Source organism: Tenrec ecaudatus, chromosome 4 (genome assembly GCF_050624435.1).
Source record: "Tenrec ecaudatus isolate mTenEca1 chromosome 4, mTenEca1.hap1, whole genome shotgun sequence".
In the NCBI taxonomy this organism is placed as follows: domain Eukaryota; kingdom Metazoa; phylum Chordata; class Mammalia; order Afrosoricida; family Tenrecidae; genus Tenrec; species Tenrec ecaudatus.
Window position 1 is genome coordinate 200,226,357 of NC_134533.1, and position 22,927 is coordinate 200,249,283.

General features: G+C 61.0%; 2 protein-coding genes across 4 annotated transcripts in view; one reads left to right on the plus strand and one right to left on the minus strand.

The window, feature by feature from the left end:
• CCDC12 (coiled-coil domain containing 12) overlaps nt 1-2,748 on the minus strand; it is a 42,278-nt gene extending 39,530 nt beyond the window's left edge. The window contains exon 1 of one of the 2 annotated variants that reach the window (XM_075548978.1): nt 2,617-2,748. In XM_075548978.1, coding sequence (XP_075405093.1) covers nt 2,617-2,712 — 96 coding nt within the window. In that variant the 5' untranslated portion in view covers nt 2,713-2,748. The remainder of the gene's footprint in view (nt 1-2,616) is intronic. The other variant, XM_075548977.1, reaches the window with a different exon arrangement.
• Nucleotides 2,749-4,850: 2,102 nt separating this feature from the next.
• The window catches only part of NBEAL2 (neurobeachin like 2), a 28,330-nt gene continuing 10,253 nt past the window's right edge, over nt 4,851-22,927 (plus strand). Inside the window, exons 1-25 of one of the 2 annotated variants that reach the window (XM_075547239.1) lie at nt 4,851-4,901; nt 12,915-13,003; nt 13,086-13,214; nt 13,298-13,379; nt 13,466-13,596; nt 13,777-13,859; nt 15,177-15,262; nt 15,361-15,643; nt 15,791-15,897; nt 16,338-16,418; nt 17,607-17,690; nt 18,069-18,167; nt 18,632-19,233; nt 19,329-19,461; nt 19,552-19,671; nt 19,874-20,198; nt 20,380-20,462; nt 20,556-20,648; nt 20,805-20,976; nt 21,067-21,200; nt 21,550-21,709; nt 21,950-22,052; nt 22,179-22,332; nt 22,420-22,578; nt 22,744-22,903. In XM_075547239.1, the coding sequence (XP_075403354.1) occupies nt 4,851-4,901; nt 12,915-13,003; nt 13,086-13,214; nt 13,298-13,379; nt 13,466-13,596; nt 13,777-13,859; nt 15,177-15,262; nt 15,361-15,643; nt 15,791-15,897; nt 16,338-16,418; nt 17,607-17,690; nt 18,069-18,167; nt 18,632-19,233; nt 19,329-19,461; nt 19,552-19,671; nt 19,874-20,198; nt 20,380-20,462; nt 20,556-20,648; nt 20,805-20,976; nt 21,067-21,200; nt 21,550-21,709; nt 21,950-22,052; nt 22,179-22,332; nt 22,420-22,578; nt 22,744-22,903 (3,703 nt within the window). Of the gene's footprint in view, nt 4,902-12,348; nt 12,379-12,914; nt 13,004-13,085; nt 13,215-13,297; nt 13,380-13,465; nt 13,597-13,776; nt 13,860-15,176; nt 15,263-15,360; nt 15,644-15,790; nt 15,898-16,337; nt 16,419-17,606; nt 17,691-18,068; nt 18,168-18,631; nt 19,234-19,328; nt 19,462-19,551; nt 19,672-19,873; nt 20,199-20,379; nt 20,463-20,555; nt 20,649-20,804; nt 20,977-21,066; nt 21,201-21,549; nt 21,710-21,949; nt 22,053-22,178; nt 22,333-22,419; nt 22,579-22,743; nt 22,904-22,927 lie in introns of those variants that run through there. The other variant, XM_075547240.1, reaches the window with a different exon arrangement.

A 22,927-nucleotide genomic window follows, 5' to 3' on the forward strand; every position in this document is an offset into this window, starting at 1 on the left:
TCCTTCCCTTCCAGCACTGTCTCCATCGGCCCCTTTTGCTTGACTCCATCGCCGCAGCCAAAAGGAAGCTGCCTGAGGAAGAAGCTCCCTATTGTAGCTCCAGTGCTTGAGTCCTAGCTATACTGGATGCTCAATATGAATGCCCAGCTCCAAAAATCTGTCTCAAATCAAAGCACATGCCACTTCACCACCTGAGGCTCATTCACCATGGACGCTACACACTGGAAACAAGCCAAAAAAAAGCAAAACAAATCCACTTCCGACCCAGAGCAGCCCTGTGCCGTGGTGCTCCTTCCTGTACCATCCTCCTGATTGCTGCTATGTTGTGCCCACTGGGGCGGGCAACCTCTGTGCCAATCCATCTCCCTGAAGCTCTTCCTCTTTTGTCACTGATCCTCTACTTTGACCAAGTATGGGGGCCTTTGTCAGGGACTGGGCTCTCCTGATAACATAGCCAAAATAAGTCCCACCATCCACGCTGCTCAGGAGCACGCTGGCTGCCCTTCTTCCAAGACAGACTGATCTTTTGGCAGTCCGTGGCACTTTAAAATGGCCCCAAAGTGTTTCCGAAGCCACCTATCTACTCGGAAACAGACTGTCCTATCTCTTTCCTGCAGAGTGCATGATGGGTTCGAGCCGCCAACCTCTGGATTAGCAGCTGAGCACTTTAAAGACTGGGCCACCAGGGTTACCCAAAATTCTAACTTCCTCTTTTAATCTAGGAAAGGGGCTAGGTAGAGTGGAAAAATCAGGAGCTCCGGGATAGAAGGCATGCTACGAAAAGGAAAATGCTCTCAATGGAATAAAAAAAAAAATGGGGGGGGGGGCTTCTGGACACCACCTGTTTCTAAAGAGGAGGCGAGGAAACTCCCCTGCCAGTGAGCTCTCAATCCCAATGGTGAAGCCTGTGATTTCCAAAGACACATTTTTCAGAAACGAGTTCGCAGGCAAGAGCTTTCTGTAGCCCAAACTGTGCTGATCTTCCATGATTAAAAAAACAGCTAGGCTATGTTTTCATCCCATTGAGAGATTCCCTTTAAAGGCCAGGTCGCCTGATGGCCCTGGGGAATGCTTCTCACCTTCCCAAGGCAGGCAGTGGGCCTTTCAAGATGCTATCTTGCTTCTGGTTTTTCCGACACACACCCAGACCCAATCTTCTGGGCCCTGACTTCAGTGAGAACATCTGGAGTGGAGCAGCCACTGTTTGTAAGGTGGAGGTTGAGCTCCCAGAGGCCAGTTTGGGAGGGAGAACTGAGAAGGCAGCCTGCTGCCAATGAAAGCAAAAGCCAATGTGGCCAGCTTTCACTAGTACTTCCTCTTGTGCTCAGTATGAAGTCCCCCACAAGGACAGGGGTGAGCCAAAGAGGAAACAATGTAGGGATCAGGTTCATCACCCTGGTTTTTCAAGTTGAAAAGTAGGGCACCCCCACTCCCTGCATACATTTAATACTCTGTACTTGTCGAATTCAAAACTCAGTTCCCACCCAGCCAAGCTCTCACTGGGTCCGCCGCCCTCCTCTCTACAGTCCTTTCACACAGATGATCCTGTTAGGTCTCAAAATAACCCAGTGTAAAGCAAAGTGTAAGGGTTGTTACCAGCCCCCACCCGGTCCCAGGAGTCAGGGGAAAACCAGGACCCAAGGGGATGAAGAATCTGCCTTGCCCAAGTCTCCTGCCCCCAAGAGACCGGGACGAGGTCTGCTACCCCTGGGGAGGGGACTTCAAGATTGCCTCAATGACTTCGGGAAAAGATGAACAAAGTTCAAATGAAATCAGGCCATTTGGGGGTGACACCAGAGCAAGAAAAAACGCTTCCGGGTTAGGCAACTACTAGGACTAGGAGGCTTATCCCCAGGGGAGGGGCTGGGGAAGAGCGAGGTACCCTCCTCTTGGTTTCCCAGTGTGCCTCACACAGAGGTGGGGCTGGTCCTTCAAGTGTCTACACTCAACGACTCCATCTGCACGTCCTGGGAACCTGTCACTTACAGCCCCAACCAAAGTGCGCTGTGGGGAGGCGGGGCAGACCCTGAGAATCGAGATTGGGGGTGGGAGGCCTGTCGGGCCTTGGGGAAATGGAAGATTCGAGGCACGCGGGCTGGAACCGGTCACGTCGAACAACTGAACGAGCACCCGAGCCCACGAAAACCAAATGCACTGCCATCGATCGAGTGGATTCCGACTCCCAGCCATTCCAGCCAACACAGTATAGCGGCTCCATCGCGTTGTGGGGGCTGTTAACTCTTTACGGAACCAGGCAACCTCATCTTTCTCCCGCGAAGCAGCTGGTGGGTTTGAACCACCGGCCTTGCAGCTAGCAATGCTCGGCATGAGCATAAGGGACCGGTCTCCGGGAACAGGGACACGTCGACCACGACCACCACCATCGGCGCCCCCTCAAACCCGAGCGCCACAGCCGCACTAGCAGGGGGAGAGCTGAGCGCCTGCCTCCCATAGGTTTGGGGGGGGGGGCGGGTGCCGGCTCAGCGCGCATGCGCCACTCGCTCGCGCAGGCGTAAACTTGGCGTTTCCCTTGCACTTACCGTCCACTGTTCTCCCGCGCGTTCCAGACCCCCATGGAAACTAACCCCACCACAGTCCTCACTCCCCATTTCTCACCTTGCGCCCAGTTTTCTCCCGTAGGGCCTTCAGCCGTTCCTTTCGCCGCAGAGCCTCTTCTTCTAGCCGACCCACACCGGCCCCAGCCGCCGCCATCTTGCCCCCGGCCCCCCCACCTCACTCGCTCTGTACTACGCAGGTCCAAGGAGAGGCGATCAAAGTCTTACAGCCAATCCAGAAGCGAGTCTGAGAAAGCAGGAAGTTCGAAAAACCAATCGATTATGAGTTACTAGGAGAGGGCCCGCCCACTTTCTCGCAAGCCACTCACCTAGTGGGCGGGGACCTGCGAAGATAAAAAACGCATAGGCTCGACGGGTCCAACGCCGATCAGTGGGAAAGCAGCAAGTGGAATCAGACGTAAAAGGATATGGTTAGAGCGCATCGATCGACGTGGTTTGGTACTCTAACCAAAGTTCACTGGTGCTGGCCTCTTGGAATGCCCTGTGCTTGTCCATTTATCCTGTTTCTACAAGGTTTGACTGCTTCCAAGAACCTTCCCTGGTCCTCCATTCCGACCCTGGCTCAATATGAAGCCTGTCTCTCCCCACTTCCCCTCAAATTCGTGGCTTCCTGAACTCAGGGCCCCCAGGGTTCAACTCAGATAGATAGGCTGTGCAGTCTGGAACCTAGCTGGCTCTCTCTTTCTCTTCAAGGGCCACAGGATGACCCCCTACCACCACCACCCGGAAGGCGCAAAGTACCCCTGGGGTAGGGGGTGGACTGTCCGTCTATTTCCTCTGGAGAAAAGATGACCAGAACCTGGACCCAACAAGTCTTCAGGCCCCCAAGGAACCTCCTGAGCTTAAGAAGAACTAACTTTGCTTCAACTGGAGCAGACAGCCACGAGTTCCAGAGTCCACTTGCATTAATCAGTGTGCGGCACAACAGGCCACTTTGGCAGAAGTGAAGACTGAAGTTACAAAATTCTGGCAACCTGTCTGGGTTGCCAAACCATGCTCCCTCCTGCCCGCCAAGGCCCTTCCCCTCTGCCAGGGGACTTTTCTGCAGGCCCTCTCTCAGCTAGGCGGTTCTCTGCCTGGGGCAGCCCCTTCCTGAGTGGGTTACAGGGAATACCCACTCCTCTGTTCCCAATTTCCTTAGAGATCCCTGGGCCATCGATTGGGCCTTCCAGCCCAGTCCTCCCTAACTCTTGACCTCACTAACCTTGGTCCATTGGCGCCTTCTTCCCACAAGAAGGGAACACGCATACAAAACAAAACCCACTGCTTTAGTGATTCCAACCAGAAGGCTGTAAATCTTGTTGGGAGCAGACAGCCTCATCTTTTTCCAGCAGCGCCACTGGTAGGTTTGAACCGCTGACCTTTTGGTCAGCAGCCCATACCCGACAGCGCCACCAGGGCTCCTTAGGGGTTTCGGTTTCTCTATCTGTAAAAGAGAGGACTGAAATGCTCCCCTCCAAAGGTTAAGGCAAAGAAAACTATGAAGTGTGTGTAGGGAAGGGGGCATGGGGAGTGGATCTGGGAACACTTCCTGGAGGAGGGGGCCAATGGAGATAATCTAATGCTCCCAGCTATCTGTCGATGGAAGCAGGGTGCTGCTTCTCCCAGCTCCTGAAGAATTTCAGGCTGGTCCTGCTGCTTTCTGATCCTCGTCATCTCGATGGGTCCACAAATAAGAGGCACCCCGATACAATACTTCTTTCTCCCCCAGGAAGCGCTTAGAACAGCACCTGGCACGTGGTTAAGTGCTACACGTGGTCATCTTAGTTGTTGCTGCTAGCAAGGATCGAAGGACTGCGACCATCCTCACCCGGCCCGCGGTCCTGCCGCTCGAGCGAATGGCGGTCACTTCTGTCCAGCCAGGCTGTGTACCTGGAGTTCCCGACCCCACGCGGGTCTCAGTCGCTCTGACTGGCTCCTGAGACACAGGTGGGGGCGCGGCCCGCGGGGGCGGGGCTTCGGGGCGCCCTCTGGAGCCTCCCGGACCTCAGGCTCCTCCTCCCGTTGGCTCCCCGCCCTGCGGTCGGTCCCCGGAGAGGCGGGGCGGCGGCGACGGCCACCGCCGAGCGCAGGAAGCCGGGCCGCGGCCGGCCGCGGGGAGGAGGAGCGGGATTGGCGGGGGCCAGGGCCGCGGACTTCCCCCAGAGCTACGGCGCCGCTCCGCCCCGGAGTGACGCCCTCCGCCCATGGGCCTGGCCGGGGGCAGCCGGCGGGCGGCGCGGAGGAGGCGGCGGCGGCAGGTGGCGCAAAGTGAAGCCAGAGCCTGGCCTGGCCATGGCCGCCTCCGAGCGGCTCTACGAGTTGTGGCTGCTCTACTACGCGCAGGTGAGCCCGCCCCGCCCTTGCTTCCGCCGTACCCCCGGCTCCGCGCGCCCCGCGCCCGCTGCTGCACCTGCGCCCTGCGCCGCCGGACCGCTGATCGCGGCGCGCACACTAGGCGCGCGCCGGCTCGGTCTCCACGCACGCACACACGCACGTGTGCGCCCCCGGCCCGCGCGGTTCTTCTGCCGCTTTTACCTAGCGGGGCGACTCTCCCGGCCACGTACCTCCGGGAAGCCCCCTCGGGTGAGGGCAGCGCAGCCGGAGCCCTGCCGGAGGAGAAGGAACCAGGGACGCGGGCTGGGAATGGTCAGAACTTTCCCCTTTTACAAACGGGGAAACTGAGCCCCTCAGAGAGCGAGAAACTTGTCTGGTCCGGAGTGGGAGGAAGGTCGCTGTTTGCACTGGGGCTGCCGGCACACTAGGCGCGACCCCGCTGGGCGATTGAGTCCACAGGTCTGAGTGTGGGATGCCGTGCAGGCTGGCAGAGGGAGGGGTTGGCGTAGTCAGCCGATCCTCCCCATGTGCGAATGAGGGTCCCCACTGACCCTCATGCTGGTGGGTGACCCGAGCCCCGCCGCAAGCCAGAAGAAAGGGTGTTGGCTTGGATGCTGGGGTCAGAGGAAGGGGCTGGTGGTGAGACTGAGAAGGAAGAGGCCCCCACCCCTGTTTCAAGGACCATTTCGTGAGGCCTCAGAAGGTGAGGGGTTAGGGATTTTGACCCATGTGGCCCCTCAGACCTGAGACCCTGTGTCCCCAAACTGCCTCACACAAAGGGTTCCCATTCCTTTTGCAACCACAGCAGGGAGAGAACCCAGGGGCATGCGCCCCCCCCCCACTTCCTCCATGCACCTGCCTGGCATTCTGCTTTCTGGCTCAGGTGTGCCCAGGACACAATAGACCATTGTGTGGCCTTCATCCAGTCATTGCTGGAGGGAAGTTCCTGAAGAAGACGGTCCCCCAGGGCTGCTCCATGGGGGCTCGGGTCTTTAATCCATTCAGCCAGTGAAAGGTCCAGGGTCCAGTCCTCTTCTGTGTCACCTGGGGCAAGCTCATTGCACCTTGGAGCCTCTGCTTCCCACCCTGTGAAGTTGGCACAGCCCTGACCTCAGGAACAGCCTGGAATGCAGGGGGTCGGGGGAAGGAAGGGGATTGCCAATGCCACTGGTCTGAGCCAGACCAGAAAAGCATTCACAACCCTGACCCCACCGGACCCTCTCTGTCTCCATCTCAAAATCCTGGACAGAAACCACCCAGCCCTCATGCCTCTCACTGCCTCTATAGCCACAGACAGGTGCTCAGGCCTCATTTTGTCACCTGTGATCAGGTGATGTGAGGTTGAGGAATCTAAGGATTAGATGTGAATGGATGCCAGGCTGCTGGCAGAAGGGGAAGAGAAGGGAGTGGAGGGGAGTGGGATGTCTTGGCCCAGACCCCTAGGATTATTAGACCTTCAGTATCTTTTCTTCTTACTGCCTCTTCTGGCTAAACAATGCACTTGGTCAGCCGATAGATGTGCCGCTGCCGCCACCACCACCCCCACCCCACTTCTCTCTTGACCCCTCATCTCACAGGACACATTTGGGGCACAGGCTGGCTGGGGTGGCCTTGGAGGCCTGGGCAGGCAGGGGACAGCCCAGGTCTGGGTCAACAAATCCAGGATGCGAGTGCAAACCCAGGAGCCGGGTGGGGCCAGGCTGCCTAGAGAGAGGAAGCCAGCCAGCCTCCCAGCACTGCCTTCCTGCCTGCCTGCTCCTGCTCTCTCAACATGGGAACCTGGTCCCCACCCCTCTGTGCTGGGCTTCTTGGGAGGCGTGGCTCTGTGCAACCTTGAGCCCAGATAGGGACCCACAGGAGGTAGGCTTTGGGAATGCAAGGCAAGGGGGTGGAACTGATGAGTGTTTAGAGAGCTGAGTACATGGGCAGCCGGAAGGCTCCCCAATACCCGCGCCCCTCCCTTCAGCCATGGGAGCTGACATCAGCTGGCAAACCTGTTTCCCTAGTTGTGGGCCTGGGAGGGCGGGCACCCCAGCGAGTGCCCCCCCCCTACTGCCGGTCCTCTCCCTTCCTGGACCCCAGGTTCAGAGCCGCCTACCCCCTTTCCCTGTTCTCACCCTAGCCAGGCTTTGCTGGGAGTGGGTGGGGGCAGAGGTAAGGCAAGAAGGGGTTTGCTGGGTGGGGGGTGGCTGCTAAGGGCTAGAGAAGGGAAGGGCTGGGGTGTCCCTGGGCCTCACTCTGTTGAACCTCCTCAGGGCCCTAGTGGGAAACCGAGGCAGGAGTGCACTAAGGTCAGAGTTGGGCCAGACTCTGGGCTGAGCCTCCAGGAAAAGGTGTCGTCCTCTGGGCAAGTAGCTTCAGGCAGGTCTCTACCCTGGACAACACATGCTGTTTCTCTGCTCAACACCACCTCTCTGGGCTGGCTGAAGGAAGACTTCCTTTCCTGACTCCTCCAGATCAAGCTGGGCCCCCGCTCTGCTCCTGGAATGCCCCCATTTGAACCTTCCGGTCCCTCACATCTAGTAGGCGACCCTTGGGCATTGCTGGATGACAGGACTGTGGAGATCAGAGGAGGCTGCATCTGGATAGAGCCCTGACCTCTGAGGGGATGTCTCAGAAGCAAATTGTCAGGAGCTGGGGTGAGGATGGGGAGAGGTCCCTAAGCTAAGGAGGCCTGGCCCATGGGTAGGAACACAGCCAGAGGACCCTCAACCCGCCAGGGCTTTCTCAGGGAAGGTGGAGCAGGAACAGAGGGCTGAAGACTTACCAGGCAGGCTGTCAGTTGGGAGCATGTAAATGTTATGCAAATAGAATGCAAATGAGCATCCCCTTTTCAGGTTAGCCTCTTCCCCTAGTGAAAAGGGGTACTGGGGAGAAGGGACACTCATGCCAAAGTCACCCCCTCTGCAAAGCAGCCCTCAGGAACTCCAAGTGCATCAAGCAGGTCAGGTCAGAGCCGCTGCTGAACACACACCTCTGCTGACCGCACCCCCCAGTCTCTCCCCCAGGACTACTGAACCCTACTGTCTCATGTCAACCTTAGCCAGGCCTCTGCCCCTCTCGAGGGCCTTAGCTGGGTCACACTCCTTCCTGGGCCTCAATTTGCCCTCTTGGATGTGGATAAAGAAGGTGGTAGAGCCTGTGGGTGCTTGCCCCCTCGGAGGGGCAATTCAGGGATTTCCTCCTCTTTGTCTTAGTTACCAAGGCAATTGAAAGGGGTGGGACCAAGGTGATGCGATGGGGAGATGAGCACACAGTCCATGGCTGGGGAAGGGGCTGGTACTCCCTAGAGTTGTTATGGCAACTGGGGAGCTGATGGGGAAGTGTGGGGTGCCCATGGAAACAGGTAGTTACCATGGGGACACCGGAAGGAAATCCCGGTTTGCATTGGGATAGGACAGGGGAGGGTTAAGACCTGCAGACTGTTGTGGGGACCAGGAGGTCCAACCCTTTCAAAGCCCTTCCACCTAAGGGACTGACCTGGCCACCTGGGCATTCTGACCACTATCCTCAGTTGCCCCTGCCCTGGGCAAAGTTCCCTTCTTCCTGATTCATCCTAAAGCTGAAGGGCCTTCCAATCTGACCTCCAGCCCTCCTGAGGTAGTCATAAGCCACCCTGGGCTTGGCATTGCCCTCTCCCTCTTGATGGTTGAGTGGGGAGGCCCCCAAGCCTGGGGGAGGCTAGCCAGAATCGAGCCCATCCCACCCTGTTCCATTCCTGCTTGCCTCACCCCAGGGACGGGGAGCTCACTACCACCTAGGCAGTTCTGACAGGGAGGAGCCACCCATCCCTGAGACATCTACTCGTCCTATCTCAACCCAAGTCCAACTGTTCCCTTCGCCCTTCCTAGAACAGGCAGCTGGGGAGGCATGGTCTGCCACTCACCTGCCGTCCATAGAGGTGTGTGGGAAGGAGAATGCCAGGACCTGGCGAAGGTGAACACACATGGATTTAGGGGCAAAACTTCCTCTCACCTGAACAAAGCCTACGTGGGCTCAACTCTTACCCAGTCAGCAAAAAAAAGGAAGAGTTCTAAAGAGGCACCTGAGTCTGGAAGAGGCCCCCTGGGCACTCGACAAGGGTGGTCTTGGGAGAGGTATTGGTCCTATTGGTAGTGCTGAGGCCGAACAAAGCAGATGTAGGCCTGGGGGCATGGCGTGGCTAGTGAGTGTCTTGGGCTGGGGCATGCAGTGGCTTTAGTAGGATGCCAAGGCGGGAGATGAGGAGAGGGCCCTCCAGGAAGGGCTTCAGATGCTGTGGGGAGCTGTGAACCGCTCTGCAGTGGATGGAAGCTGACGAGAGGGTAGGTGGCAGGGCAGTGAGCAGCGGCGGCGGGCACTGATGGCTCCTGAATGTCTGCTGTGTGTGTGGCAGGGCCGCTGGTGGGCTTTGCCTAGTTGCCTCTCAGAGCCAGGGGTGAGGTGGAGGTGGTAGATTTGAGGCTTGCACCCCGAGGTGAGGCCAGGGCAGGCTGAGGCTGGGGTCAGGGGCTTGGTGATAGCCGATTGGTCTGTGAGTCCTACCTCCCTGGCAGACAGTCCTCCCACCCCCTGCCTCTGCCACCGCCTCCAGCCTTGAAACTTTCTGGGGTACCTCAGAAGAGCGGACAAGTGGCAGTCCCATGCCCCAGACTGGCCACCGTGCTGTCTGCGCCCTCACTCTCCCTAGTGATTTCTGAGTGTCCTCTGGGCTGGGTTGGTACAAGTCTGAGGTCCCTACGGGGGCACCATGAGACCCCCTCCTCCCAGAGATAAGTACACTCCACGCCCACCCCCATAATCTTCTTCCTTGTCTCTGAGCCTCCACTTACTGGTGAGTCTCAGGCTTCGGAGGAGGACTTAGCAAGTCTGGCTGCTCCTGACCTGCCCCCAGGGACAACAGGGGTGAGGTTGGGACCCAGCAGAGTCAGGTCGGGGCGGAGACTGGGCCAGCCCTGCCAATGGCAAGGGAGGGAGGAGCCACCAGGCCCGGGCAGAGTGGAGTGTGAGCCAAGCCAGATCCCCACAGCCACCCCTTTCCGGCTCTGGACTCTGCACTCCCAGCATGCTGGAGGCCCCCTGCCCACCCTTCCCACCGGGCCCCTGCCCCTACAGAGACTCCTCCACTTCTCAGCGCTGCACCCTCAAGCCAGCTGGCCCAGGTCACAGCCGGGCTGGGGCCTCCCAGGGAGAAGAGGTGAGACCCACAGAGGTGGGACAGCCAGCTGCCCTCAACCCGCGCCTTCCCCCTGCCCCCCCCCCCCCCCCCCCGACACACACACCAGGTGCTGTCTGTCTGTGCTTTACAGAACCCTCAGAGCTCAGGAGGACAGCCGCCTTGATGGCCCCACTCTTGAACCCAGCCCAACCCAAACCTGCTGGAGGTTCGCAGGACAGGACTGGCGGGGGGTGTGGCTCTAGGGAAGGAAAGTGGGTGCCTGCTGAGTCTGAGTGAGCCGCCCAGGTCTAGGAGGCTGGACCTAGGGGCTGGCCACCAACAGTGTAGGTGGGAGAGTCCTGCTTAAAGACTGAAAGCCAATTCCACCTGGGCCACTGGACTGGGGTGCACTGGACACAGGGGTCTGAATCCATGATCATGGGGTGCTGGAGACACGGGCACTGGTTAGACTTGGGGACCTGAGGGCCACAGCCAACCCCTCCGGTGAGGTGAGGGTAGAGGAGAATCTGATCAGGTTTGGGCTTTTAGGTGCTAAGCTGAGTGGTAGCAGGCCAACAGTCTGCATTATGGGCGACTCCAGGTGAGAATCCGGTGGCATAGTGGGGGTGTTAGTCTGGGTTGACTAGAGAAACAAATTCCTAGACGCTCGTGTATAAGAGAGAACTTTATATCAAAGAGCAATTGTACATTAAGAAAACATCCCAGCCCAGTCCAGGTCAAGTCCATAAGTCCGAAATTACCCCGTACATCTATACTAGTCCATAAATTCCTCTTTAGACTCACACAACACATGAAATGATGCTGAATGCAGGAAAATCACAGACCAGTGGGTGGAAAGTCTTATGGCTCCAGTGGCGGTGGAAGCATCTCAGCACTGGCGTGGGTCTCCACATGGCTCCTTCAGCTCCAGGGCTCAGGCTCTATCAGCATAGCTCCATGTGGCTTGTCAACAGGAATGCCTCACAGGGAGTGTGGGTGGGTCTGGCTTCCTGTAAGCCATTTATCTCCATGGCAGCTCCAAATGAGGTCATCGAGCTGCAACCTGATTGACAGGCTAGACTCCACCCCCTCGCAAGTTGACACCAGGTTATGTAACTACCCCAGTGGGTCAGTATTGGGCTCCTAATCACTAGTTTGCCTGCGTCTCAGATCTGTTATAGAATGCCCACCGCTTTGCAGGGGGTGGTGTGGGGGGAAGATAAGGCTTTCTGCTCCTGCAGAAGAGTTACAGCCTTGGAAACCCACAAAAGCTGTTATTTTCTGTCCTATAGGCCGTAGGTCAGAAGGGACTCAGTGGAAGTGAGTGAGGGCGGGTGAGATAGCCTGGTGACTGAACTCAAGTGAAGATGGCTTGGGTGAATAAGAAGGGAAGATGGTGGTGGACTCCCCTTGAAGGTAGCCAAGGGGCTTGGTGGGTCTCTGAGGCCGGAGTCCAAGGTCACATGGTCAGTTTGGACTAGTTGGTCAGCAGCCAGGAGTGGCCCTCCCCTGGAACAAACATCTGGTTCTCAGCAGCCCCAAAGGTGTAGCTGGAACTGTGGTAGTGGCCAGGGCCTCCTGCCATGGCTGCTGTTCCTCACCTGTGAGTGGGAGAGGGGTTCAGAAGAAATGGGCCAGAGCCCTGGTCAGCACCTGTACCTTTGTGGTTCCTTGCTTGTTGGTAGACGGTTGAGCAGGTAGGCAGAGGGCAGGGAGGTCAGAAGAGGTGACAGACATCCTAGTGGTGAGGGCTGACCTCTCTGGATTACCTGCGTCTCAGATCTGTGCAAGAATACATGGAGAAAGGACTCGCCCACAGGACCACCACCCAGCCCTCGCCCTGCGAAGGGCTTAGAAGTTTGGGCCAATGATGGTCAAGCCAAGGCTTACACAGTTGTTTGTGTACCCCAAGAGACAGGCCTAGCCCCAGATCCCCACAGCTGCTGAGCTGCAATGAAGGGCACTGTGGTAGCAGAGGTCCCAATCCCTTCCCTAGATAGGCTCCACCCCTACCTCCAGGCTCCACCCCCAACCTATACTATTGGTCCCCTGCCTGCAAGCCCCACCTCCCTGTATTTTAGCCTCGCCCCATCCAAGCTCAGGCCCCGCCCCCAGCGTGGCCTCCTTGCTGAGCCTTGGGTGCCCTGGCCAGGGGGCCCCCCCACATCCCTGCGGTCTGCCGGGAGGAAGCGGCCCGCCTCCCCCACCGTGACTCTGCGCTTCCTGCCTGGGCCCTGGGCGGGAGGGGACATTTCCCGTTCACACCAAAGTTTCCCTGGCGGCACCCAGACTGGCGCTCAGCCGCCATCCCTCTTGCCCATGGAACTGGCTGTGGGGCCTGGGGTCCAGGTAACCGGCGAGGGTGGGCGGAGGTTCCTGTCGCAGTGCTGGGCAGTTGGGTCTATGGGCGTGGATGCTGTGTGTGCGTATGCATGGGTCGGTGTGCCCGATAGTGTACAGGATGCATAGATGAGGACGATTGCAAGACGGCAGGCTGTGACTGCCGAACGGGGAGAAGGTGCAGGGTCAGGCCAAGCCCAGGGCTGTGTGTAGGGGTGGCTGGCAGCCCTGATGCAGCCCAATACACAGCCACGCCCCAGGCCCTGTACACACTTGGGCACCACCCCTGGCTGTCAGTGCTGCCGGCACCCCACCCCCACCCCCGCCCTAGGGATGAGGGAGGGGAGACTGGGAGGAGCAGATGGGGGACCTGGAAGGAGTCGGCATCGTGTCCCCTAATCCCCTGGTGCTAACCTTCCAAGTTCCTGTCCTTCCTCCTTCCTCTCTCCCCACCCATCTCTTCCATGTCCCCCTCCACTGGCTACCTGCCTCTGCCCAGTGCACTGCCTCCCCCTCACTGTGTCCCCCTGGCTCTGTGCTTGCAGAAGGACCTGGGCTACCTACAGCAGTGGCTGAAGGCCTTTGTGGGTACCTTTGAGAGGAGTATCTCGCTGTCCTCTCTTGAGCCCCGCAGGTGAGGCTGCCGCTACAGGGAGGGCCGGGCTGGGCAGGGCAAGTGGGGGGCGGTCCATTTCCCAGTGACCCACTCTGTGCAGGCTGGAGGAGACAGGCACGGAGGTGCCGCTGCTGCCCCTGGATGCCCTGCACGTGCTGGCCGAGCAGCTGGACCAGGGAGACCTGGAGCAGGCCTTGCTGCTCCTCAAGCTCTTCATCATCCTCTGCAGGTGGGGGGGTGCTTCTCTGAGTGGGGGGCGAGGACCACAGGCCAGAGAGTCACTGTGACATCACCCACCATCCACTCTTCCAGGAACCTGGAGAATGTGGAAGCAGGCTGGGGCCTGGTGCTGGTGCCCCGGGTGCTGGCCTTGTTGACCAGCTTGGTGGCCGAGGTGAGGGGGCTCCACCATGGGGCGGTGAGGGCAGGTGGTGGCGACCACCTAGCTGACCCCGTCTCTATCCCTTCTCCCATGACCAGCTGAAAGAAGCAGTCCCCCCACAGGATAGCCCTGGGCCTCCTCGCCCCCTTGAGCATGTGGCCCTACATGCCCTGCTTCTCTGTGAGGGCCTATTTGACCCCTATCAGACCTGGCGACGCCAGCACAGCGGGTGAGACCCAGCCCCCAGCAGGGGACAGGGAGGGGCACTGGACTTGGGGGGAGCAGCCTGGGAGAGTGTGGCAGTGGGGGAAGAGCAAAGGCAAAAGATGTGCCAACAGCTGTGAGGGGAGTGGGACCCAGGAAGGGGGAGCCCAGCCTTAGTCCTCCCCCATCTGCCCTTACTCCCCAGGGAAGTCATCAGCTCCAGGGAGAAGAGCAAATACAAGTTCCCCCCAGCAGTTCTGCCCAGTGAATTCAGCACCTTCTTCCAAGGTCAGGACTGGGGACCATTCCTACAAACCCCTGATCCCGGCCTGATGCAGGGAACAAGGGTGGCTCCCAAGGGATTTGAGGACTTTCCCCCAGGAAGGCCAAGTACAGGGGCAGAGAGGGGGTTAAGGGCGCAACTCCTCCCAGGGAGCAAGGGCCTCCGACGACATCCTCTCCCTTCCCGTCTCCTTTCTGCTTCATGCAGCCCATGTGGATCGATGGGGATCCTCGGAGAATCCCTGCCCATTGAGCCACTCAGTCTCCTCAGGTCAATGTTTCCACTGCCTGCTGCTCACCGAGGATCTGATCCCCAGGGCACCTCTAATGACCCTCTCTCTTGGGTTCCTCCAGGACAGCTCCTCTCCCAGAACTGTCTACCCCCCCCCACACCCCACCAATCCAGACACCTCATAACTACACGGAGTATCTTAGAGACACTGAGACACCTTAATACCCCACAGCAGATCCTGCCCCATCCGAGCAATGCCTCGCCCTGAACCCACCACAAGTCCCAGCCCCACCAGGAGCCCCTGCCCCGCCCCCACTCTTAAACAGGACCTCCCTCCCTCCCTTTCTCTCTCTCTCCCACTTTAAATCCCTTGATGGTGGCTCTCCAGATCAAATCCTCTCCATCCCACAGCCTCTTCCTTCCGTGCCAGCAACTCTGCTCCCCAACCACACACCCATCCTCTCATTCCTAGAAAGCAACTGGGTGTCGCCCCACCTCCCCTCCCCATCCCACCTGCATCTCTCCCCAGCAGCCCCATGTTCTCCGCTGTCATTTGCATTTTCCCGCTCAGCTTTGCTGGAGCCGGGCCAGGTGACCCTCCCACATATGAATCTATGAACGCCCCTAAAAGCCCCTGGCTGGGTGCAGGAGGGGAAGGAGGCCATCTGTACTGCAGGTTCAGCAGGGCCCTCGCAGCAGGGTCAGCAGGTTCTAAGGGCCACAGATCAGAGGGCGCAGATTTGCATCTTAGAAACTAAAGCCGGGATCACTCTGAGGAAGTGGGACTCTGCACCCCCACCACCACCCCCACCACCCCACATACACTCACTTTGGATTTGAAGGATCTGAGACCTTCAAGGGGCTAGACCTTCAAGGCCATATCCAAGCCCCCTGAGGCTTCCCCTGGGAAGCGGGTCCTTTTTCCTTATACACCCCTTATACACAGGAGGTCTGTGGCCCCTCAGACCTCCTGGGGCAGAGCCAGGCCTGCCCCCTCAGATGAGTCTCTCAACCCTGTTACTTGTCTCACCGTCCTCCCCCCTACCCCAGCCACCTTGGTGACTGACACTGCCTTGCCCTCCCCCATGCAGAGAGCCTGCAGCTTGCCGAGCTCCTGCCTCCCACGCTGCTGTTGCGGCTCATCCACCTCTTTGGTGCTGTCCTTGCAGGAGGGAAGGTCGGTTGGGTGTGAGCCTGTGGGGCCGAGGGAGGGTGGATGCCCTGGGCTCTGCTGGGCCAGCCCCGGGCCTACCGCTCCTCTGTCCACCGATGCAGGAGAATGGGCAGATGGCCGTGAGCGCCGGCTCCGTGCAGGGCCTGCTGGGTGTGGTGCGGGGCTGGGGGCCTGGGCCTGCCCGGGACCCCCACCTCATGCCGCTGGCCCTGGAGGCCCTGGTGGGTGCAGTGCATGTCCTGCACACCAGCCGCACACCGCCCCGTGGGCCGGAGCTCCGTGCCCTGCTTGAGGGCTACTTCTGCGTCCTTAATGCCGACTGGCCCACGGGCCCGAACCCAGGCCCGGAAGAGACCCTTGTCAGTCTGCGGGTCAGCATGCTTGGTGGGTATGGGGCTCCTCGGTTGCTGGGGTGGGCGCACTGGAAGCGGGAGGCCTGAGTGAAGATGCAGAGGCTGGACTGGGGACCAAGATTTTGTGGGGGGTGGGCAGGGCCTGACCTTTGACACGCCCCCGCCCCCCCCTCCACAGAGGCCATCCCCATGATGCTGGCATGTGAGGACCGGCCAGTGCTGCAGGCCACCTTCCTCAGCAACAATTGCTTTGAACACCTCATCCGGCTCATCCAGAACAGCAAGGTGGGCCGGGCCGCTAGGCTGCGCGTGCCAGGCGTGGAGCCAGAGGCTAGGGGCACAGACTGGACCCAGACGGTGCTTTGTGGCCAGTAGGAGGGGAAGGCTGGGGCACAGACGAGGGCCCCCCCCTAAGGGCTGAGCTGCCTGCCCCTGGTCTCTTGTTCCCCAGCTTCACCTGCAGATCCCAAGGAGGAGGGCCCTGCTGCTTTCAAATGTGATGCCCACTCACTGCCCTTTGACTCTACCTGTCTGGCCAGGCATCATGGGCGGCTCAGCCCCCAACTCTTGCCTAGTGCCAGGTGGGGGTACTTGGCTGGGGACTCACACGTCCATCTGGGGCAGAGCCCTGGAGGCTGCCCCAGGTTCTGCTCTAATCGCCCCCTCCCCTATCTCCCTCCTCCTCTCTCTTCCCTGTTCCTTCCACCCGTACCCCTTCCCCACAGCTGTATGTGCAGGCCCGGGTGCCCCCTGAGGGGGACAGTGACCTGGCTACCCGGTTACTGACCGAGCCCGATGTCCAGAAGGTACCACCCTGGGGTTAGCCAACTCAGGCACCCACCCCCCTGGGGCACCCCCTCTCCTGCCGCTCCTTGTTGAGCTTTGTTGTACACTACAGCAGGGCAGGCGGGGAGCAGGGGGGTGTGGGGGCCACGTTGCTGGTGTGGCCTATGCCCTGCCTGGTGCTTTACTGTTGGGAGCGGTGATTTGGCTGCCCCAGACTGGCAAGAACCTTCGAAACTCCTAACCACCCCCACCCACCCCATGTCTCAGCTGGAAAATCGAGGCCCAGGTAGACTCAGGAAACCGACTGTAGTCTTCTGCAGAAAAGGGGTCTGTGTGTCCTTGCCACTTACCTTACGCAGGTGGCCTGGAGTCCCTCGCCCCCTCGGATCGCTCCCTCTGGTGGCTAGGTCTTGTCCAGTCCCTGTGGCAGCACTGCATGGCCACTCACTGGACCATGTTCCCAGCACCTGCGTGTCTCTTCCATCACAGTCAGCGCAGGCGGGGCAGGGGCCACACGGGTGTCCTCTCATGGACAAGGAAACGAGGGGAGACCTGGAGGGAAGGAGCTTGTCTGGGATCCTTTGGGAGATGGCCCAGCACCTGCTAACACCCTCCCCAAACCCTCCTGACCCCCATCTTGAGGGTGGGGCAGGGCCGGTTAGTGTTGGGCTCAGCCAGGGTGCCCCCCGAGGATAGGGGAGGACGTACACGTTTCGAAGGTTCTTCTGGTTCTACTATCCTGTGCTTGATGATCCCTAACTCACCCGCCCCTGTCAATCATCCTGGGTGATTGGGCGCTGGCTCATACGTGTGGCTGTATGTGCATGTGTGTGTAGCTTGGAGCGGGGGGGGGGGGGCTGACGGTGGGGGCAGGGTCTGTGAAACCACCAGGATGTGGTGGGACAGGAGAGAACTACCACGAGGATGTTTTCTGAACCTCTGCCGCGGCAAGACCCTGCCCCAGCCTTGGGGGGCCTCTTCCTTGGCCTCATGCTCAAGTGCTCAGAGAAGGACCCTGGGCTCCGGCTGAGGGTGGTGGAAGTCAGAACAAGGAGTAGAGGGCCCTGTGCCCCAGGCAGGGCTGCCCGTCTACTCCCACACCCTGAGCCCCCAGGGCACCCCTGGCCCCGAGCCCTTTTCCGAAGGGTGCTTTGAGCGGTGCCTTCCTAACTCCTGCCTCTCCTGACCGCTCCCCTCATCAACCCCAGGTGCTGGACCAGGACACAGATGCCATCGCAGTCCATGTTGTCCGGGTGCTGACCTGCATCATGAGCGGCTCGCCCTCGGCCAAGGTGAAGACTCTGCCCAGTAGTGGACAGGTGGAAGTGAGGCTGACCCATGACCCCAGAACAGACCTGTCAGGGTCTATGCACCCAGCTTCCCCAAGGAAACCAAGTGGCCATCCTCTCCAGAGGGCAACTCAGTCCACTGGGCAGGTGTTGACTGGTCAGCTGGGTAGCTGGGTGAGGGAAGGACACTTGTAGCTGACCACTGGCTGAAGCCTCCTGAGGCAACCCCCACCTACACTGAGACTCAGAGGCAGAAGCAGGCAAAGGGTCCCCCTAAGATAAGTCCCCCTTCCAGGGGTTCCCTGTATTGTGAGTGTGCTGTGCCCCCCCTTTACACAGAACCCACGTGATGCTCACTCCCCCCCTCCCACCCTTGCCCAGGAAGTGTTTAAGGAACGCATCGGCTACCCTCACCTGCAGGAGGTGCTGCAGAGCCATGGCCCCCCCACCCCCAGGCTGCTGCAGGAGCTGCTTAACATGGTGAGGGCAGAGATGGGAGTACTGGTCTCACAAAAGGCAAGCCGCTCACCTTGGAGGGCTGTGTTGACCTGTGGCTGGACCACAGGCTCCCATCTCCCTGGGGTGGTGACGCAGGGCTGCGGGGGGGGGGGGGGGTGGAGGTGGGGAGAAACCTGCTGCAGGTTTGCAGGCCCTGGAATTGTCTGGGGGACATGTAGTTGGGGTGAGACCGAGCCTGTGGTGGGGCAGGGTGGAGGGGCTGCTGAAAGGTGCTGAAAGGTGAGGGTAGTGGGCGACGGGGCCTCCACGTGCCTCTTCCCCAAGGCTCCACCACACAGCTCTTGAGCGGGCCTATCCGTGTGTGTGTGTGTGTGTGTGTGTGTGTGTGTGTGTGTGGTTGACCCACGCTGCCATAGGCAGGTAAACAGAGGCAGGAAGTCCCACCTTGCCTTGTGGCAGGCCTGTCTCAGTCTCTCCACCCACAGGCCGTGGAGGGCGAGCACAGCACGTGCGTGCCGCCTGCCATCCGCAACGAGCAGCCGCTGCTGGTGCTGGTGCGCTGGCTGCCATCGCTGCCCACGGCCGAGCTGCGGTGCTTCCTGGCGCAGCGCCTCAGGTGGCTCTGCGACAGCTGCCCCACCAGCCGGGCCACCTGCGTGCAGGCGGGCCTGGTGGGCTGCCTGCTGGAGACGCTGAGCGCGGGCCCCGCCCTGGGGGCCCGGTGCCAGGAGCAGCTGCTGGCGCTGCTGCAAGTCCTAGGCAGCGTGTCGCTGCGGCCCCTGGAGCTGCGGCGCCTGCTGCGGCCTCCGCCGGGGCTGGACTCGTGCTCGGACGCAGCTGAGGCCTCGAAGGCCCGGCATGCGGCTGCCATCATCCGCACGCTGTCGGGCATGGCCAGGCACCAGGGCCCCGCCCGTGCCCTGCGCTACTTTGACCTGGCTCCGGGCATGGCCGGCATTATGGTGCCCCCGGTGCAGCGCTGGCCCGGACCTGGCTTCACCTTCCACGCCTGGCTGTGCCTGCACCCCACGCTTGCGGTGCCTGCGCCTGCCTCTCCCCGGCCACTCCAACGGAAGCAGCTGTACAGGTGGGTCGAGCCCGGGGGCTGGCGGCCCGGTGCCAGGGGGCAGGCGAGCAGGCGACATCAAAGCCTGTCCTGCCCCCCTTCCCCCATCCCCCCAGCTTCTTCTCCAGCAGCGGCTCAGGGTTTGAGGCCTTCTTCACTGCGGCTGGCACGCTGGTGGTGGCCGTGTGCACGCGGAAGGAGTACCTGACTGTGAGCCTGCCGGAGGTGCCTTTCGCGGACTCGACCTGGGTGAGCTCCCCTGCTGCTGTCCAGGCGCCGCAGGTGAGGCAGGGGTACCCATCCCCACCCTGCAGCCTGACCTCCTGGCCTCCGTTCTAGCACTCTGTGGCCATTGTCCATGTGCCTGGACGCCGGCCTTTCAGCCAGAACCTGGTCCACGTCTACAAGGATGGTCACCTGGTCCGGACTGCACCCCTCCGCTGCCCCTGCCTCAGTGAGGTGTGCCAGGCTTTGAGGGCCTGGGGCTTGGTGGGGCGGGGAAACCTGGAGCAGCACGGTCAGGGTGGGGTCTGAGGCCATTGCAACCCCCCACTTCCAGCCCTCGGACTTCTGGAGCTTGGTCTGTGCAGCGGCATGGGGTGCAGGTGGAGAGGGTGCCCCAGGCTTTGCTGTGACCTAACTTAGCCCCCTGGCTTTGCAGCCCTTTTCCTCCTGCTGTATCGGTTCTGCTGGGCACCGCACCACGACCACCACCACAGGGCCGCCCGAGCCCGCCCCTGCTGCCTTGGTTCATGCCCACCCCTCCCTCACCCGCTCCCTGTCAGTCCCTGCCTCGGCCTCCACTGGGCTGGGCTGGGGCTTGGGGCTGGCAGCCCCCCTGCAAGAAGGCGGCATCAGCTCCACCCTGGCAGGCACACAGGACACCCGATGGGGCAGCCCCACGTCTCTGGAGGGCGAGCTGGGGCCTGTGGCCATCTTCCACGAAGCCCTGCAGCCAGCACCACTTCGAGCCCTGTGCACCCTGGGTATGCAGCACCCTCCACCGTGCCTGCCCCCGCTCCGCCCCACTGTCCCCAAGACCCAGGAGACTGGGACTTGTGAGGTGCCTGGGCCAGACACTAGGGGCAAGACAGGCTCGGGGTGGAGTGAGGTAAGAGGGCTTTGGTCTCAGATCCAGCCAGCTCTGAAGCCCCTGCCCACCTCCAGGACCCAATGAGATGGCGCCCTTCAAGCCTGAAGGTGATCTGCATGAGCTGGCCACCAAGCTGCTCCTCCATTACTCACCTCAGGTATGGTGGTGGGGGGTGACACGTCCTACTACACCCCACCTGCTTGCCCTTCCTCCACTCACCCCTCTGGCCTGCTCATGCCTCCACCCCCAGGCCTGTAAGAACAACATCTGCCTGGACCTGTCCCCTGGCCACTGGTTGGATGGTCGCCTGACAGGACACAGAGTGGAGACCTGGAACGTAAAGGTGGCTCTGTGTGTGTGTGTATGTGCACCTGTGTGTGCATACAGGGTGGGCTGGCAGTGGGGCTGTACCTAGAAGGGGTCCCTGAAGCAGGGCCCCCATGGGGTGTGGCAGGAACCTGGCCCAGAGCTGCACTCGGACTGCTACCCCTGTCCCCAGGATGTGGTGAACTACGTGGGGGGCATGGGTACCCTGCTGCCCTTGCTGGAGCGAGTGGCCGTGCAGCCTCAAGAGGTCGAGTTGGGCCCAGCTGAAACACACGACCTTGTGGGGCCCGAGCTGACCAGCCACAACCCCCACGGCCTGCTTCTCCCTCTGGGCAAGTCCTCCGGTAAGAGCCCCAGGTTCCTGGGCTGGGAGGGGAGGGCCCAGAGGCCGCCGGCAGACCCTGACACGCTTATCCCTCCCCTCGTGGCAGCAGAGGAGCGAATGGAGAGGAATGCGGTGGCCGCCTTTCTGCTGATGCTCCGGAACTTCCTGCAGGGCCATGTTGCAAACCAGGAGAGCCTGGTGCAGTGCCAGGGCCCGGCTATCCTGGGGGCCCTCCTGCGTAAGGTGGGGCCTGGTGGGACGGAGAGGGCCACTTTGTCTGACCAGAGGGGGCCAGGCAGGCACCCAGGGGGTGCACCTGATGCCCCACCCTTCAGGGAGACTGTCCTGGCAGGGCCTTGGTGTGTCTGAGAGGGTCTGGGGAAGGGTATTCCTGGTGGCAGTGGAGGGAATGACACAGGTGAAGCATGCAGGCTGAGGATCAAGTGGGCACTCAGGAGGCAGCAGGGACCCACCAAGGCTTAGGAGCTGGGCGGCCATGGTCATGCCTGTGCACCTGTGCAGGGAAGGGGTGGGAACTGGGCAGCATGCGGGTAGGCCTGGGCTCTTCACCCACCTCCATCTCCCACCCCAGGTCCCGAGCTGGGCCATGGACATGAACGTGCTCATGTCAACCCAGCTACTGATGGAGCAGGTGGCGGCCGAGGGTGGCGGGCCCCTCCTGTATCTGCTCTATCAGCACTTGCTGTTCAACTTTCACCTCTGGACCCTCAGCGACTTTGCCGTGCGCCTCGGTGGGTGAGGGCTCATCGGGAGGGTGGTGGAGGCTTTGAGAGATTATAGCCTCTAGCCCAGCCATAGCAGGTCTAGGAGACATATCTGCCTGGGGTTGGTGGAGAGGGCTACGAGCGTACAGCTCCGCCCTGGGTGTGAGAGGAGAGCGTGGGAGGTCGGACAGGGGCCTGGCCCGCTGGGGGTGCCTGAGGGGAACCGCCTGAGGGGACCCTGCTCAGGCCTCTGCGATGCCTTCCCAGGCCACATCCAGTACATGTCCAGCATCATCCGTGAGCACAGACAGAAGCTGCGGAAGAAGTATGGGGTCCAGTTTGTCCTCGACGCCCTGCGCGCCCACTACAGGTTAGGGTGGTGGTGCAGGCGGGCCCTGGGCGGCGGCAGGGTGGCCTCTGGCCGCGCGGTCAGGGCGGTCCCAATCGCGCAGTTCCGCAGCCCACTCCCCCTTTCTCTCTGGCGGGGACGGCCCAGCTCACTGCGGGAGCGCCCCCTGGCGGCGGACGACCTGCGCGTGGTGCAGACCTCGCTCCTGGGCCTGGCGCGCGAGTTCCTGGTGCGGAGCTTCTCTGCGGAGGACGTGCAGGTGGTGCTGAGCTTTCTGGCTGCCGCGGGGGATGACGGCCAGGTAGGCTAAGGGGAAGGACAGGGAGACTCGAGGCGGGGGGCGGCCACGTGAGAGGGCTTCAACCTAGTGTGAGACTGCCTCCCCCAGGTGGTGGGCGCCCTGGACCTCTTGCTGGCGCTGCTGCAGGGCTCTCCGGTCCAGGAGCCCCTGGGGGCCTTCCTGCTGGAGCCCGGGAACCTCGAGGTGCTGTTGGCCCTGCTGGTGCGGCCGAGGCCCCCGCCCCTGCTGCACGACCGAGTCTGTAAGGTACAGCAGCACCCACATCCCCACCCCAGCTGTGCAGTCCCTGCCTAGGCCTTAGGAGCTGGGGCCAGCGGCCTGCGGCCAGCAGGTGCAGCACCTGTCTTATGACCCTCCTGGAGACGCATACTTGCGTAAGAGCGCTCTCTCCTCCTGCTAACCCCCACGCAGATCCTGCGCAGCCTGCAGCACAACGAGCGCTTGCCAGAACGCAGCCGGCAGCGGCTCCGCCTGCGGGAGTGTGGCGCCCAAGGCTTGGTGGCCTGCCTGCCTGAGGGGACGGCTTCCCCTCAGCTCTGCCAGGGCCTCTACAAGCTGTTCCTGGGGGCAGGTACAATCCCACTGGGGTCAGGAG